The sequence below is a fragment of the Octopus bimaculoides genome, chromosome 3 (genome assembly GCF_046866305.1).
Source record: "Octopus bimaculoides isolate indiv1 chromosome 3, ASM4686630v1, whole genome shotgun sequence".
Taxonomy (NCBI): Eukaryota; Metazoa; Mollusca; class Cephalopoda; order Octopoda; family Octopodidae; genus Octopus; species Octopus bimaculoides.
This window is the reverse complement of record NC_142930.1, coordinates 107,329,650-107,348,808: the sequence shown is the minus strand read 5'-3', so window position 1 is coordinate 107,348,808 and position 19,159 is coordinate 107,329,650. Positions and strand designations below refer to the sequence as shown.

At 34.5% G+C, this 19,159-nt stretch overlaps 1 protein-coding gene across 14 annotated transcripts in view; it reads right to left on the bottom strand.

Annotated features, from left to right (window-relative positions):
• The window catches only part of LOC106882707 (MAP kinase-activating death domain protein), a 187,391-nt gene that overhangs the window by 129,771 nt on the left and 38,461 nt on the right, over window positions 1-19,159 (bottom strand). For all 14 annotated transcript variants that reach the window (XR_016241168.1, XR_016241167.1, XR_016241169.1 and 11 more), the window contains 8 exons: window positions 16,344-16,485; window positions 12,322-12,483; window positions 11,346-11,477; window positions 8,503-8,616; window positions 7,073-7,153; window positions 4,578-4,748; window positions 2,085-2,243; window positions 371-587 (listed from right to left, as the gene is read on the bottom strand). Coding sequence is in view for 11 of the 14 variants with exons in the window: in XM_089349432.1 (XP_089205558.1) it covers window positions 371-587; window positions 2,085-2,243; window positions 4,578-4,748; window positions 7,073-7,153; window positions 8,503-8,616; window positions 11,346-11,477; window positions 12,322-12,483; window positions 16,344-16,485 (1,178 nt within the window). In the remaining 3 variants the exon portion in view is untranslated. The remainder of the gene's footprint in view (window positions 1-370; window positions 588-2,084; window positions 2,244-4,577; window positions 4,749-7,072; window positions 7,154-8,502; window positions 8,617-11,345; window positions 11,478-12,321; window positions 12,484-16,343; window positions 16,486-19,159) is intronic.

Here is a 19,159-nt window from a genome sequence, read left to right as displayed (position 1 = left end):
CTATTTTGCCGAACCACAAAGTTATGGGAGACGTAAACACACCAACATCAGTTGCCAAGCAGTGGTGGGGGACAAGCACACACATGCACAATGTTTCTTTCAGTTTCTATCTACCAAATCTACTCACATGGGCTTGGTCAGTCCAAGGTACCACAATGAGACTGAACCCAGAACCATGTTGTTGGGAAGCAAACTTACCACACAACAATTTAAAAAAGAAAAAAAAAAAGAATATAATCAGAAGTATTTTCTACTTGAAATTAATTTTAACAGGAAGAAAAATAAAATCATCTTAAAACTTAACATATTCCTTAGTAGACAAAATTGAACAAAATAAGTTTGTATGGTGTCAAAGGATATAATTACTAACCAGTTGGATTATCATCACTGTGTATTTCTGATGCAGATGTTAAAGCTGCTCCAAGAGAAGAATTACTGTCATAAACTTTAAATTCCACTGGTTGAAGTTGATGTGAGTACCATTTTGGTTTATCTCCAATTAAAGATGGATCATAGACGGCAGTTTGAACACGCAGGAACACCACATTAGATGGACACAAAGACCATTCGGCATAAAATTCAACTGCCTGTTATAAAAGTAATCATTTAATACTTACTAAATGAATATATAAATGAACAACCACTTTAGCAGCATATACAGAACATTAATATTAAAAAACAGAGTCTAAAAATGAGTAAGATCGTCTTAATTTTGCTTTTGATTGTTCCAGGATTGCACAACCACATATTAATGGGCACAAGTTATAACCACATACACAATAATTCAAAGGAGGTTGAAATCAGGTGTCATCATTCATCATTATTATTACCATCATGGTTTTAATGTCCATTTTTCCATGCATGCTTGGATCAGATGACTGGATGCTCTTTGATTTGCCAACACTCACCTCTTTCTAAGCAAGGAAATAGTTTTCTATGGTTAGACATGTTTTCACAGAAGACTGTAAGCAAACATCGCCACTTGTTTGGTGGTGATGCTTGCTTACAAATATTGCAGTGAGTCAAGACAAGAGGACACACACACGTGCATGCATGCACATATGCACACTCACTCTCAATCTATATTTAATGCAAGCCTGATTCATGATTGGGCTTTGAATGCAGAGGATTTGTGACTAGAAAGAAGTGAAACAAGTAGACATTGCTGGATGTGTAACATTAGTGTGCATCAATGAAAGCATATTAATGAGCTGAAGACAAAAACCTTCTCTTATATGATATATGAAGAATCAGTTGTAGTGTGCAAGAGAGAAGCTTGTGCTGGTATGGGCATATGGAGGACAAGAGCTCTAAAAAGGAGTGTTATAAGCTCAAAGTCAATGGAGCATGTGAAAGAGTGATGCCATGAAAGACTTGGGATGAAGTGGTGAAGACTTCTCAAAATGTTATATTCCAAAAGATTGAGTGGCAATATGTAGTGGAGAAGACACAACAATAAAGATGATTTGACTACCTGCACAAGTATGGTGAATCAAATGTTACAGAAAATGGTGGTAGTGATGAAATTTTACAGTGTGTGTAAAATAAAAAAAAAGAAGCAATCAGTACACTGTTAAGTGCATGGCATTAGTAAAGGCTTCCAGCAATAGAAACTATATTCAAAGTAAACAGTGAAGCATGATGAAGTCCTTAGCTGAAAAGTAGATAATGGTTGGCAGCAGGAGGAGCATCTAACTGTACAAGCTTATCTCAAATAGATCCTTGACCAGCCCATGCTAGCATGGAAACACAGACCTTATATGAACATATCAGTATACATACAAACACTCATATATGTATGCATGCATGTGCTCATGTTTGTGTCTCCTTGTTTTGGCATCACAAAATAGTTATAAACGAGCATTATTGACGAGGTGTAGTCCTTTGCTTCCAGTCTTCCTTGAAAACATGTCTGACCATAGTGGGAAATATTACCTCACTTGGAAAGGTGAATCAAATGTTACAAGTATGGAAAGGTGAGGGTTAGCAATAAGATAAGTGTCTGGCCTTAGAAAATAAGAATCAACAAGTTCCACCTGACCTATGGAAAAGTAGACATGAAAATGATGATCAAAATAACTTACTTGAGTCCGAGCAAGCTTTGCTGTAAAGTGTGTTTTAACTGGACGTGATTTCAGGAAGCTGTAAAGCTGAAATGCAACCACAGGACGTGGATACAAGCGAAGTGTTCGAGTGTGTTCACTGAAGTTTCCAAGAATATTTGGAGAATTGAAGAAGCGGACCTAAAATAAACAAAATCAACATTTTTGGTTAATAAAGAAGTATTAAAAATACACAAAACAAAGAACTTGAAATACAATAAAATGCTTAACAATAACTGATAAATTTACATCGTCCTTTTCTCAAAAGCACAGGTAAGCCAACAAAACTGTTTCTTGTAAATTTAAACTGAATTATATTGAAAACTACCTCTTCATGGAAGAATCATAATAGTCATTTAAAAGATACATATACCATTATTTTCACTTTTGTTACATTTTGTACCAGTATTATATATTATACACTGCTCAGAAAAAATCATTGAACATATCCTTGTCATGAATACTATTCCATTGCATTTTAACATAGAAAATTTAGTTACACGATATTCTGCGAATGAAGGGACAACTATATGTTTCTGTGTATGGTGATATTTCATGTTTCACATTTTAGAAAACTTGGGTTAATTTTAGCAATTTTAAAAACTAAACTCTTAATACATATGTATAAATTTTTTCTTTTAGAACTAATATCTGGTGTAGCATTAATATACACTTGATTACTCCTTGTCATTTTCTGTACATATTTATTGTTTGCAGTATATTAATCAATTTTCTAAATTGATTTTTTCTTTGTTTTTTCATGGCTTGTCAATAGTAATTTGCTTCCTCCTTTGCATCTTCCTTGCTTGCGGGTATATCAATCTAACTAACCTGTGTTTTACTATTAATTTTAAACATACAATACTCCCTCCCACATTGTACACTTTTTACTACTCAATATCACAACTCCACTATGTTCATTTTTAACAATTTTCATTCATATGTCAGAAAGATATACTCTCATCACAAGAGATGTTGATACAAAGTCAACTGCTTTTGCAGTGTGTACGTAACTTGATATTACTATATCATTATTCACTAATTTTTTTCCAAATATTATGTATGCAGACTATAGTCTGTGTTTAAAAATTGTTATTTCTGTGTAATTGAGGTTGTTTTACTTAATTTTTTTTTACTTGATTTTTTTTTTCAACTGATACACACCTCAATCATCTCAATTTATAACATGCACAACACCAGGAAAATTGGTTTTGTGTTATAAAATTTGATGGCAATATTTTCAAGAATGTAATGCTTTTGAATTGTGGATGATACCAATAATGCTATTACAGTAAAAAGTAGATATAAGAGTTTATGTGTATTTAAGGTATAGATGTTTTTGATCTAGTTTGGATTCTTTGCCATCAAATTTGATGGCAAAGAATCCAAACTAGATCGAAAACGTCTATATCAAGCATGACTCTTCCATAATGAAACTGGTTCAATTTTAATTTGTTAGTTTTTATGTGATTTAGAAGAGGAAATACAGTGTGTATAACTCTTTCCATGGCCTCTGAAATTGGTACAAAGGAGAGAAGTTATTCTCAAATCGAAGATCTGATCCAAATGCTTGTAATATTGAAGGCATCCAAGAATCAGGTAGTGATGTTAAACAGGTAATAAATAACAGATTTTATTTACATGTAACTTAGACATCACATGTTAAACTCACATTGGCTTCTCAATAACATTCAACAAGAGAGACATGAAAAGCTCGTCTCTCTCTCTCTCTCTTAGAGCACAAAGACACAATCATTACTTACATTAAGGAAACAATGTTGTACCTCATTCTCTCTAGTCTCAGACATTTCAATTAAAATTCTCAAAATCACTACAAATACTAGACTTCATGAAATTTGATGCTGTTTCTGGGTGGCCTCCACATACATAACATTCCAAATCATACTTTAGCTTTGGCACACAAATATCCTTCATTGCTTATAAAAGAAGGCCATCCAACCAATTGGCAAAGATCCATTCACCAACACAATATAACCTCTGGATCACTACATGGTCTATCCCCTTTTGCTCTGCACACTATTACTATTATCATTGCCTCTACTTCTCTGAAGTAGCTTGCTACATACCCCAAGCTCACCCAATTTAGGCATTTCTCTTCTTGTGTATCTTATTGCTCATGCCTTGCAATAACCATTTCCTGAAGATTCCAACTTATGTATGTTCAAGCTGTCATATATGACAATCACGAGCTAAGACATTTTTCTCAAAATCATAAAAATGAAATTACTTGCAATATTTTATTTTGTTTGTCTTTATCTAATATAGAGTACTCATACAAAAACCTTTCAATGTGATCTTTACCTTTTATCATCCCAGAATCAAAACAAATCAGGATCTGTCAAGTACTCTCATTACTTTAGTTAAATATGTGCAACCCCAATACCTTTATTTTATATTTATTTTATATTTATGTCATATTTATGTCATATATACTTAAAATAAAATTTAACTTACCATTGCAACACGTGTTGCCACATCCACTGAATCAACATCATTACCGTATATAAGAGGATTGAAACCAGTGTTTGAGTCAAAGCTCTCTCTTCGTTTAAGTAGTTCAGGACTTTGAGCTAAAGCATCTAGGTTTTTAATAGGTTGAGGAGTCATGCTCATACTGGCAAGGGCCTGAAACAGAAAATATATTATTTTAGTAATTCAAAAATACCAAACAGGATTAATAAACTTGTTACAAATTGAACAAACTCGTTTAAGTGCTGCATATCAGATCATAGTAAGGTGAACAAAAGAATAAGAATTATGATCTCTGTTGCTGCTGACATAATCATCATTTCATGTCCGTTTTCCATACTGGATTGGGAAGGATGGGTCATCATGGTCTGAGTCTCTCTTCTTATTCAGAGTTATTGTCTTCCTAAACAGGCTAGATCATGTTTAAGTTGTACATTTTAAAATTTGGCATTGTTTCTACAACTGGAATCCCTTCATAACATAACCACATTACAAAGAGTAATAAATTCATTTTATTGTGGCACCAACACTAGAGAGGTTGCCCTATGTTTTGGGTTAATAGAAAAGATAAAGTGATGGATAGTTGGAAAATGGTCAGTGGTAAGAGTGTAATGGATTTCAGTAATGGGTATCTTAAAAGAGAGTAAGTGGAGGCTAGCATTATATAAGGGTAATGTCTGCCACCAAGAAATGGCTTGAATGGTAAGTAGTAGAAATAGTGATAGATGGGAGAGGGAGTGAAGGCTGGTGGATGTGGTGTATTTGATATAGTGCAATTCCTCATTAACCAGGTGTCATGATAAATGTATGGGAGCTGAGGGAGAAGGAGTGTTGCTGATAGTACAGGTGTTGGAAAGGGATGTATTGGATACAAATGGTTATAGTGGTAGGATTAAGCATAAGCAAATCTAGTGTTTCTTTCATTGTACAGGTAGCAAAGTACAGTGAATAGGGGAGGAAGAGTAGAGGGATGAGAAGGTGTCAGATTGGCAAAAAAGGCAGCAGCTGAAGGCTTACTTGTACAAAATGGATGAAAGGCTAGATGTAGACATATATATTTCAACATGTTTTGCTATGCTTGTGAGGTGGCCTTTGCCAGAACTGCAGGTCACCTATCATCATGTTTCTTTGTCATCTTCTATAGATTCTATTTACTTGGAGCATGTGGCAGTTCCTTATACAGTTGTCATCTTCCATACACATCACATGCCACTACAGTTTTCTCTTTTGCATACTATATCTGATTCTTGTTATTTGCAGTTATTCTCTCAGCTTAATTTAACCCTATCGTTCATGCACACTAATGTTACAAATCCAGTGAAGCATACTTGTTTAATTTCTCCCCTTAGTCTTTGCAAAGCCTCTACATTTAAGACTACAACTTGCAACCATGCAGCATCACTCTTTGTACACAAGCATAATACAATCAGATCTTTCGCTGTGAGGAAGAAACTCTTAGTTACTGTATCAGGAACGTCCTCAGCTCCTTTATAAATTCTGATACAAGAGCTAGCTCATCAGCATAGAGGAATTCCCAAAGACAGACAGTATCAAACTTAAGATATGCTCTCAACTCATCAGTGGCTCTTCTCATTGAGATTACTGGTTGAGTATATCTGGAATCATGAGAGTGGAAGACTGTGTCTATACCCATGATATTAGAATTATCTATGAAATTTTGTAAGGTATGACTGATAGACTCAAAAGCAAGTCTATGTGACATTGTGCACTCATTTCATACTTTCAACCTGGCTTGGTTCAGGGCATCGTGATGGTTCTCTTATCAAATCTGATGAAGACCTAGCAGTAGCACAAAAAACAAGAAAAAGGAAAATAAGACTGCTCTACTTTAGGATTTACTATGACAGAGATCTATTTCGACAGAAGTATTTACCATAGATCAAACATTGCTGTTTACTTTCACCAGAATTGTGAAAGTCTGATGTCTGCTATATAAACTTGTGAAGGTTCAAATGCCTTGGAGTCATGGTGCAAACTTCTTTCAATCCAGACCAGCCTCAAGCAAGATACTTTCAAGAGTCTGAGAAAGTAACTTTCAATGCATTTTTTACGAAGTATGCTAACACTGTGTCCTCCATTTGCAAGCTCAGAACTGAAGGTTGCTTTGAACACTCTAGAGTGAAGCATTCTGACTACATGTACAAACCAACATAGTCAGATTTTCTTTCGTGCTTAGAATCTTGTTTAGGTAGGACATGTGGAAACAATTAAGCTTTTTAGCATGCGATTAGTACAGAAAGCTAGAATTTTATAGTTTATATCTGGAAATAGCAAGTAAACATAAACATTTCTTGAATGAAGACAAAATAATCTAACAATACTTTAAAACCAGTATCTTATTGATAGAGTGGATGTTTATAAAAATAAAGGTAATTCAAAGTTTTCAAACTATATATTGTCATATATATATTTCTCTTCCAACAAAGTAAATAAATTCATGAAACTGTATTAATAGCTACCTGTTTGAGATGATTTTTTAATTTGCTTCCTTCGTGTTCTGGCAGTGAAGGCAATTCTTCTGCTCCAGTGGGAGCTTGGATCTGAGTATTTATAAGAAAAGTACAGTTGTTACAAACATATATAATTTATAAGAAATTCAAAGTCAATAACATTAAAAAAACCCATGTCAGAGAAATTACTATGACAAAGATAAATTACAACTAACATGAAACTGTTCTATGTCTTTAAACAGTAGGCAAGCTACATTGATTTACTACTATCAGATTTCACTGGTTTCTAGTTTGGTTTATTCAAATCTGACATTGTAAAGTTGTAAAGATCATGAGGGGCTGATATGTTACACATAAAATAGGTCAAGTAACCAATTGTGAAACTCGACTTGAAACATTTGCTAAAGGTTTTCTATTATAAATTAACACACACACATATATATATATATATATATATATGTATATATATATATATATATATATATATATATATATATATATATATATAGAGTTATTAATATTTCTAAGTCTCTCTAAAGGAGACTACGGCAGCAGTACTGGAAATTAATAGTTATCGCCAAGCCAACATGGCAGTCCCAAAATTAGGACGAAAGCTGCCGTGAATTAGCTCCAAGAAGCCATCGCCTCTAGCTAGCTATGTGACACACGAAACCTGTGTCCTTTATAACCTTCGAACAGGGGAGGTCAGCAGTGTCCCCCTGCTGGTTTGGCATCTGCAGACTAGTTTCAGGGTGTTGCCCCTTGTCAATGCAGAGCAGCCAAGCCCTAGCCAGGCGGCGCTGCTGACTATCTGCTCGAAGGTTATTTATCTAATTTCAGTGGAATCTATCCACTGGTTTTCAGAAATAGAGTTATTAATATTTCTAAGTCTCTCTAAAGGAGACTACGGCAGCGGTACTGGAAATTAATAGTTATCGCCAAGCCAACATGGCAGTCCCAAAATTAGGACGAAAGCTGCCGTGAATTAGCTCCAAGAAGCCATCGCCTCAAGCTAGCTATGTGACACACGAAACCTGTGTCCTTTATAACCTTCGAACAGGGGAGGTCAGCAGTGTCCCCCTGCTGGTTTGGCATCTGCAGACTAGTTTCAGGGTGTTGCCCCTTGTCAATGCAGAGCAGCCAAGTTATATATATATATGTGTGTGTGTGTGTGTGTGTGTGTGTATGTATAAATAGCATAAATATACATATGTATAAAATATCAATTAAGACAACATAAATTGGGAATTTATATTCTGTTCATTCACCTAATTGTTAATTAATTTTCATTGAGTGATAATGAATTATAAAGTAGCAAGACTAGAATGTTAAATTCATGATAAGATATGAAATATGTATGTGTATTAGAGGAGAGAGAGAAAGAGAGAGGCATGGAACATCTTAATCTATTGAAGTTTGCAAACCAAAAAATTGTATACCTTGTTAGAATCCAAATCTACAAGCCAAACATCATCAGGCATCGTGAAGCCTGCCTTGTACAAGAAGAAACTTGATGGTACTCCAATAATATAAGGAGTTGGTACCAACAACAGCTGTAACAGAAAAAAGTTGAGTTTCCAGTAATGTAACAACAAAAACCTTTCAGAGTATTATATTCTAAACCAAGTAAATTGCAAACTAAAATAAAATAAGAATTAGTCACATCAAGGTATATACTTTAATATTCCATTACAATATTTTATTTCTCCAGCTTCATTTTATTTAGTTAAATTGTAAGGTAAAGCTACATAATACTAATCTTACAATCAAAGAAATATTTAACCTATGATATTTAATATATATATATATATATATATATATAGTCAATAGAATGAGGCATAATCTATTTTGACAGAGTATTGTATGATTCCTCAAACATTTCATAGTCACATGAATTTTGAGCCAATTATTTAACTATATTCATTTATAATTCTGTATTCTCTAATTGTATATTCTGAAGAATATTTAATGATTCTTCAGAATATAGAATTACAATACTTTAATTAACCTGTTAATGAACATTTTAGTTATTAACCTTTTCAACTAGCAGAGAGATCATATTCAAGAACATTTTCTTTTCCTAAGTTAGTCAGTGGAGAGGAATCAATTTAGCCATAACTTTTGAGAAATTGGAGCAGTTGTGGTTCAGATTGAATACTTGTAGGCCAATATTTGCAGAAAAAAACATAGGGTTGCACTCCTTGGAAAGGAGTATTTTATCAAATGTTTAATTTAGAGTCTGAGAGATGAGAAACAATGAGGGTGACAGGAAGAAGGGAACTAGTTGGATAAGTTATACAGATAGCTGGTTCAGGAGAGCAGAGGCCCTTGTAGTTGTGATACTAGATGCCCACAGGTGAAACAGTGTCTGTGAATCTGATTTCACTGTTGATGACTGAAACATTACCAAACAGACAACCAGTTGTCTTCTGAATGCAGTCGAAGATGTTTGTGTATAGCTTTAATATTGTTTCATATATGTCAGCTTTGCCACAATGTGAGTTTTACTTCAGCTTTATACAAAGCTCACTAAGTGAATGGATTAAAAGTATATCCAAGTCCTAAAAAAAGAATCCTATTCTTTTTTATATGGTTTTGCCAGTATTGAATATATGGACCTGTAATGAGAACGAAACATGTGGGATATATTACCGGAAACTGACAGAGGGTGGATTTGGACAGAATAATATTGACACACACTATAATGGTCTTATCAGAGAGAAAGTTGCCAAATGAATAAAGACATGTACCAATCACAAATGGACAACTCTGACTCAGAAAGGGATGACTGTTTATCACTGCTTCCATTATCTTTGAGATATTGGAAATAAGACGGTTGCAGAAAGAGAACTTGTCCTTCTTGTGAATGGGATACTATAGCATGTTATAATTGAGCCAAAGACTGGGGAATGTTTGTGAGTGACTTCATGCCACTCAGTTCAGAGGCTTTTATTTTGATGCAATCTAAGATATCTAAGTATGTATGTAGCAGCAACATTGGCCAAGGTATGGGAGCAATACTCCCATGTGAGCTTTTTAGACTAGTATTTGTCGAGGGCTGAAATATTTGGGGTTCTGAAGAAGGCCAGGCTTTGAGATAGAAATTTTGCAATGTTGAAGATATGTGATTGCCAGTTGAGATAATCAATGATAGTGAGGCCTGACTTTGAAAGAAATTGTGAATTGTGGTGTACTGTTCCTATTCAGAAGGGTTGAAGGTGGAGTGTGACAAATTATTCTTGATATGTTCTGTATTTGGGTTTTTTGCTGTTGAAAGGATATTTTTGAGGCTTCTGGTCATAGAGTCTATACAAATTTGGTATGAGGTATCAATGTTGTATGTGGATGATGTTTAGATCTGGAATGTTAAGAAGAAATGAAGGGTGGTATCATATGCATAGTAGTGGGCATTGTTTGAGATTATGGGAAGTAGGTCATTGATGTATAAGAGGAAGAATGTTGGAGAAAAACTCTGAGGTATGCCAGAAAGAACTCCATCAGTACATGTTGCAATAAACAGAAAGTCACTAATGCAAGAAATGAGGGTCAACAGAGTATATAGGCTAAGAGTTTTACAAAGAGAATCAAGTTTCAGACATAGTTGAAAGCTTTGCAGCTGGAAAAAGCAACAACACAATTTCACATTATTTCTGAAGGGCACTAATAGCATCAGTATGAGATGTTGGGAGAGTCATAAGAACTCTGAGCACTGAAGACGAGTGAAGTGAGGTTGAGGTTTTCAGTAAGAAAGTTATTGGTGGTTGGAGTTTGAAGAGTGGTAAAGGAAGCAGATGTATTTGAAGGAATGGAAGGAAGGAGATAAACTTTTACCAAGGTAACAGGAAGTCTTTGCTACTGATAATCAGATAAACAATGAATGGCAGGAAGACACCATGCTTCAGAGTGAAGGTTACGTAAAGTGAATGTGTGAAGTGGAAAGCAGAGATGGACTATAGATAAGGCTCAAGAGATTTATGTCTTGGAGGAGAATAGAGTGTGCAGTTTGTGTATTAGTAAGAGATAATGAGTCAGTCCAAGGAATAGAGGCCATTATAGTAGTGATAGAAAAGACAGAAAGTGTATTTCTCTTCACTCACTTCCTTCTATGTATATCTTCCTCTTTATGTCTGAATTCTCTCACTTTATATGATATTTATTTTTCTTTTTATATATATAATATGTTGCCATTTCAAAATTTAATTACTGTTCAGTATATCTTTGTAGAGTTTAAAATTCAAAATATATTTTAAATTCAAATTAAGAACTTGAAAATGGATGTTACCTGTTCTGCACTACTCATACATGTTGGAAGTAATGGAATTACAGGAAACATATATTCCAGTGGATATAACATAGACACAAAGGCCATGACACTCATCGAAAGGGCATTATAATCTCGGGATTGTAAAACAATCTAAAAAACAAATGTTTCAAAACATTTTAGGCAAAAGTATACAGAGAGTATCATTCCATTAAGAATATTTCCTAATGTTAGCAGAAAGTAAAATACATGTAAAACTGATATTTTGTGACTAAATATTGATTTAAAATTAAACAATTTCAATTTAATAAAAATAATAACATAAATGATATTTAAAAATGATGTATAGAATGTGAAAGCTATCTTTGATTACAGACAATGGTAAAATATTACTGATACTAAGAGTGTTTTTATGGACATTTCCAACAAAAAGATTTTGATAACAATACATCTATCTTCATTGTGATATGTTTAAACAAGATAGTCTGGTTAGACAACATATACAAAAGTAAAAAAAAATACTATTTATAATGAAAGTTTTAGTATATAATCAGATAATTTCTCTTCAAGAATTTAAAACTGTTTTCTTTATTAAGTTAATAAGAAAATTTTATGAAGCAAATCTTTAAGTTACAAATCTGAATGAGAAGTTCTGATTTCATAAATTTACTAAACTAAGTGCACTCACTGAATCATATTTCATGCTGTCAATAGTACTGTCAGTGATAAAGTTTTAAATATCATGATTATGTAGGCAGTATGGTATAGGGGACATAAAAGACAACAATTAGAATGTGTACAATTTAACTAAATATATTTATATATCAGAAAAACACGAGGTAAAAAGTAAAACAAAAATAATTTTAGAATCAGAAAAACAGTTATGTAAATAAAGAGTTTTAACAAATATTTATCAAATATTTGAACAAATATATTAATATTGTAAACTATTAAAATCTAAGAAATTACATTACATTAGGATATCATAAATGCTTACCTTATGTTCTAGCAATATAAGTGTCAACACTCTGAGGCAGGTTTCCACACCTAGTAGTTCTAAGGGCAGATGGAGAGGAAAATCTACTAATGTAAACCGAGTATGATCAGGTAAGGCAAAGAGAAGAGAAGAGGAAACCATATCTTTCGGTAATACTTGTACCTGAAATCAAAAGATAGGTAAAACAGAACTATTCGCACCTGAGTATTAATATAGTAAATAAACACTATATGTTTATAATAATTGCCATAAACAATAATTTTCATAAAATTATCAATGTTAATTTGTGTGAAACCAAGTTTTTACTTGAATGACAACTGCAAGTGCAATTTAAATACTTTGAAGAGAAGTGTAAGTTTTATCAATTTCAATTAAAAACTTTCAACATACATTGGTTTCAAATTTTGACACAAGGCTAGCAATTTTGGGGGGTGGGTAAGTTGATTACATTGACTCCAGTGCTCAACTGGTACCTATTTTATTAACTCTGAAAGGATGAGAGGCAAAGTTGACCTAAGCAGAATTTGAACTCTGAACATAAAAAACAAACAAAATACTGCTAAGCATTTTGCCTAGCATGCTAACAATTCTGCCAGCTCATTTTCTGCACATATTAAAAAAATTAACACAAAAACTTTAAATTTGATGATTTATATACAAGATCCAATATATTCTTTGTGAATCAGTTGGAAACAATTTGTGATAGATAGCCATGCTACATGGCAGTGAAACATGGGCCGCGACTGCTGAGGACATGCGTAAGCTCGCAAGAAATGAAGCCAGTATGCTCCGATGGATGAGTAATGTCAGTGTGCATACCCGACAGAGCGTAAGTATCTTGAGAGAAAAGTTGAACATAAGAAGGATCAGTTGCGGTGTGCAAGAGAGACGATTGCGCTAGTATGGACATGTGGTGACAATGGATGAGGATAGCTGCATGAAAAAGTGCTACACCCTAGCGGTTGAGGGAACCCGTGGAAGAGGCAGGCCTAGGAAGACCTGGGATGAGGTGGTGAAGCACGACCTCTGAACATTAGGTCTCACTGAGGCAATGACTTGTGACCGTGACTTTTGGAAATATGCTGTGCGTGAGAAGACCCAGCAGGCCAAGTGAGACTAAAATCCAAGGCCTCTGCCAGAGATGTAGCCAGCCCACTTACACGTAACATTCCTTTATTGGACACTAAACTCCGCTTGTGAAGACATGGTGAGGCAAGTGAAATTGAAATCGAACTAAATTTGTAGGAACACTAAACTCGGCTTGCGAAGACCTGTTGGGGCAAGTGAAAGCGAGATCATGATGGCACCTGTACCAGTGGAGCACTAAGAGCACCATCAGAGCGTGATCGTTGCCAGAGCAGCTGTCTGGCTTCTGTGCTGGTGGCATGTAAATAGCACCAGCATGATCGTTACCAACATCGCCTTTCTGGCACTTGTGACAGTGGCACGTGAAAAGTCATTCAAGCGAGATCGTTGCCAGTGCCGATGGACTGGCTCCTGTGCAGGTGGCACGTAAAATACACCATTTCGAGCGTGGCCGTTGCCAGTACCCGCCTGACTGGCCCTCGGGCCGGTGGCATGTAAAAGCACCCACTAAACTCTCGGAGTGGTTGGCGTTAGGAGGGGCATTCAGCTGTAGAAACTTTGCCAAATCAGATTGGAGCCTGGTGTTGCCTCCTGGTCCATCAGTCCTCAGTCAAATCGTCCAGCCCATGCTAGCATTGAAAGCGGATGTTAAACGACAATGATGATGACGATGATGATGAAAACATGAAAATAGCACACATTAAAATACAAACATGTACACCTATTGATATAGTTATAACTATTTACATTTTTTAATATTTTCATTAAAATACTGTATATTCAATATATAAATTTTCAAAGTAAATGATAGAGACTTAAAAATAAAGCATAAACTATAATTCTAATTCTTGCAATTTATAGAATAAAGTTGAACAATATAAAAAAGAAAACATTTTTGAAATATTTATAACTATATGATGTGAGAAAATTGAGTCTGTTTGAAAATATACAATATATGAAATGTAGTTTATGTGTGAGTGGCAAAGGTGATAAATACTAACTATTACTAGGATCCAGATCAGCCAAGAAAAAGTTTATCGAATTTTGCTGATGTAAGACTTTTATAGGTTGTCCAGCAGCATTGCATTAAATTTTGCTAAACAGTAAGTGAAAGATGTAATTCACCAGAATATGAACCCGCAGTGACTGGAGAAGAATAAGTTCAGTGTGGAAAACAAATTTTAAAGGATGATAACATAATTGCATCACAAGGATTATGATGTAACAATAGAATTTGATGGTCTTTCCGCTACATTTTTGGTGTCCTTAATATTTATGTCACAAGCAAAATCTGTTTGCAATCAAACACACACACACACACACACATACATATATTCATTCATATTCAGAAATATACACATAAGCACACACAAACTAAAGGCTGAAATATTGACATTAAACAGAGCATACTCTTTAGAGCTGTTGAATTTGTCCCACTTTATGATTCAACATAAGCTCTAAATTATTTGAGTTCTGTTTATTTCTGCATTGAAAAGTCCACTCTGCTGCCTTCTTCATCTAATCCTGTTCAACTAATGTTTCTATGTTCATAAAATGTGATGACCAAATTTATTTTCTTCTTCATCATCCATCATCATCGCTTGACGTCCGTTTTCCATGCTGGGTAAATCTAATCAATAATTTGTACAAATGTTTGAATCTGCTTAATCTTGAAATTTATCTAGAGAGAACATAAATAATGAGATGAGTTGACAAAATTCTAGTTTTCTGGAATATTCATATCATCCTTCGATCATCCTATGGTTGGTCGGTACTCCATTGACAATCCCTTTCCACACTACACGGTCCTGCATTGCTGTGTTCTGATCTCTAACATCCAACTCTGAAACCCTAGATATAGTATCTGGAAATGTCAGTTTCTTGGAGAAAACACTTCCAGAGGGATACAATAAGAGCAGGGATGAGATAATCTCTTTCTCTACTCGATGACAGTGGCCAGTAAATTGTAGCTGTTTCTGTTTTAGTTCAAGGGATACTGGTATCAGATTTCCATAGATGTTACTAAGTGTCGAGTATGATCTCCAACTGATGTTCTGTATCTTTCTGAACAGGTTGGTATATGGTCAGGTCGCTCTTTAGTGCTACTGGCAACATGTAGCCCAGTACAAACTGTCACAAGGTCGGGTTGTCGGTAACTAAACTGGAAGTCCATCAAGCTTGCTTGATGAGGAGGGTGATGTTGGACACCCTGCGGGATGAAAAATAAGACCCATCAAAGGGCAGAAGAACTACTGTGTAGTCAATGGCCAATTCAACAAGGTTTGATTGTGATGCGTGTGTAAAAGTTTGTTTGTGTGTGTGAATGTCTGTGTGCATGTATTTTTGAGAGTGTTGTGTTTAATATATTGTATAACATTTTCAATTTTTATGTACTTCTACATCCCTGAATTTATTTTATTTTCTTGTCTCTATTTTATCATCATTTTTCAATCTGTGACTGGGGTTTGTAGGGGTACACCCCACATGGCATAACGTCCATGCTCTGAGCTGAAGTAAATGCAGCCTACTTTAAATTCTATTAATACTTTGGGTGTTTAAAATAAGGAACCACCTTGATGGTAGTGGCAAATTTTCTCTTCGATTGAACACTGATTCTTTAGACTAGACCAACTCTCAACTAGATTGATGATTGATTATATTAGTTGATGTTTTATTCACTGAAAAATCTTTTGCTTCTTGAGAACCAGAAGCTGTCATAGTATTCTGAGAATACTTGATAGCTTAGAATATGTGATCAAAGTCTCAAGAGACAAAGACAAATAATTAAAAAATATGATCATTTCTTTTTAAATGAACTTCAGTAAGAATAAAAAACAAAAATTTATTGCCAACAGAGAAAAAAACCAAAAAAATGATAAAAGGATTAATTCACATTTAAAGTTTTGTTTATAAGTGACAATTAAATGATTATTTACCTCTACCCTGGTTTTTGCTGGCACCGGTACAGGTGCACTAAGCAGACGTAATATCCAGATTTCTATTTCTCGAATTTCATGAAGAACCAAACCAGGAATACTGTCAGTAAATTGTCCGGTCAAAACACTCCATACTGTATCCCTGGAATATAGAATTTAACACTGATTTATGTTTCAACTGAAATAACTTTGTAACATTATATTTATTGATGAATAAAAATCACTTTTCCCCATACTTTTTGGGGTGTACAATGTGAAAAATAAATGATTCCTGGCATGCCTGAGTGGTAAGAAGTTTGTTAGGTGCAGGTATGACTGTGTGGTAAGAAGCTTGCTTCATAACTACATGGTTCCAGGTTCAGTCCTACTGTGTGACACCTTGGACAAGTGTCATCTACTATAGCCTCGGGCCAACCAAAGCCTTGTGAGTGGATTTGGTAGTTGGAAACTGAAAGAAGTTCATCTTATATGTATGTATGTATATCAATGTGCGAGTGCATTGATAACCAAAGTTAGTTCATCTATGTCCCCCACAACTTAACAGTTCAGCATAAGTGACTAATAGAATAAGTAGTTGACTTCAAAAAAACTATTCCAGATATCCACAGAAGTAATGTCTCATCTAGCTGTAAAAGATGTACAAATCTGTAAACACAGTCATGTTGCTATTGTATTAGTACAAAATGATAATAGAATGAATTAAATGAAAATAAAATTTTCAAGAAAATGCTACTTCATATAAAATTTAACTAAGAGATTTGTATCCTTCAATATATCATTTTATAAAAAGGATGTAGAAATCAAATTTAAGATTTAAAAAAAACCAAACATTTTCATAAGCATTTTTCCTTTCTATTAGATCTTTGTTAGTATCTTCATTATTGACATATCTACTATTTTATAATTCTAGTCCATGGACAGGTCTGAACAATGTCTCTATCCTTTGTTATTATCATTTTCACTTAACACTTAACCCACTTCATGTTCAATTTATGCTACTTATCACTCTCATGCACATCATCTAATGAAATAGGGAGCCTTATTTTTAGGGACTATGTGGAAAAAAAAAAGAGGAAAATTTAGGGGTCACAAAAGTTTCTGAAAATACCACATACATATCTAACAGCCAAACATATAAGATCACCACATCATTATTATTATTTCATTGTTTATGCTAACTTCAATGCATAAGGACTGGTCACTACAACAGTTTTACCACTATGTGTTGTTTAGCATTAAAACTAAGATACAAGGAACATGATTGTTACCAGCGTTGCCTTCCTGGCACTTGTACCGGTGGCACATGAAAAGACATTCGAGCGAGGTCGTTGCCAGTGCCGCTGGACTGGCTCCTGTGCAGGTGGCACGTAAAATACACCATTTTGAGCATGGCTGTTGCCAGTACCACCTGACTGGCCTTCGTGCTGGTGGCACATAAAAGCACCCACTACACTCTCGGAGTGGTTGGCGTTAGGAAGGGCATCCAGCTGTAGAAACTTTGCGAAATGAGATTGGAGCCTGGTGTGGCCAACTGGTTCACCAGTCCTCAGTCAAATAGTCCAACCCATGCTAGCACGGAAAGTGGACATTACACGATGATGATGATGATACATACAAATATATACTTATATATATATATATATACATATATATAAATACATACACATATATACATATATATAAATACATACACATATATACATATATATAAATACATACACATATATACATATATATATACATACACATATATATATACATACACATATATACATATACATACACACACATATATATATATATATATATATATTCACTCTACGCTGAATTGTGGTACAATATGGACAGATTTCTGAATACCAACGAACATTTATGCAGATATAATAATTTAAAGGATAAGCATATTACAATGGATAATACTAAGTGGACTTTTCCTTTTTCTCTCTTTTTTTCTTTTCTCTTTGTGATGTAATCTTGGGACTGAATTATATACTCATATAATGAAAATCAACAGTTTGTGTATAAAGCTTGAAACACATGTACTGCGATATCCTTTGTGTTCTGTTTTCATTTTACGTTTTAATATATATGTATGTATGTATCATCATCATCATCATCATCGTTTAACATCCGCTTTCCATGCTAGCATGGGTTGGAGGACTTGACTGAGGACTGGTGAAACTGGATGACAACGCCAGGCTCCAATCTAAATTTGGCAGAGTTTCTACAGCTGGATGCCCTTCTTAACGCCAACCACTCAGAAAGTGTAGTAGGTGCTTTTACGTGTCACCTGCACGAAGGCCAGTCAGGCGATACTGGCAACGGCCACGCTCGAAATGGTGTCTTTTATGTGCCACCCGCACAAGCCAGTCCAGGGGCACTGGCAACGATCTCGCTCGAAAATCCTACGGAGGCCAGTCAGGCGGTACTGGCAACGGCCACGCTCAAAATGGTGCATCTTATGTGCCACCCGCACAAGAGCCAGTCCAGGGGCACTGGCAACGATCTTACTTGGTCAAATCGTCCAACCCATGCTAGCATGGAAAGCGGACGTTAAACGATGATGATGATGATGATGTATATATATATATGTGTATATATGTGTATATATATATATGTGTATATATATATATATATATATATATGTATATATATATATGCATATGTATATATATATATGCATATGTATATATATATATATATGCATATATGTATATATATATATGCATATATGTATATATATATATGCATATATGTATATGTATATATATGTATATATATATATATATGTATATATATATATGTATATATATATA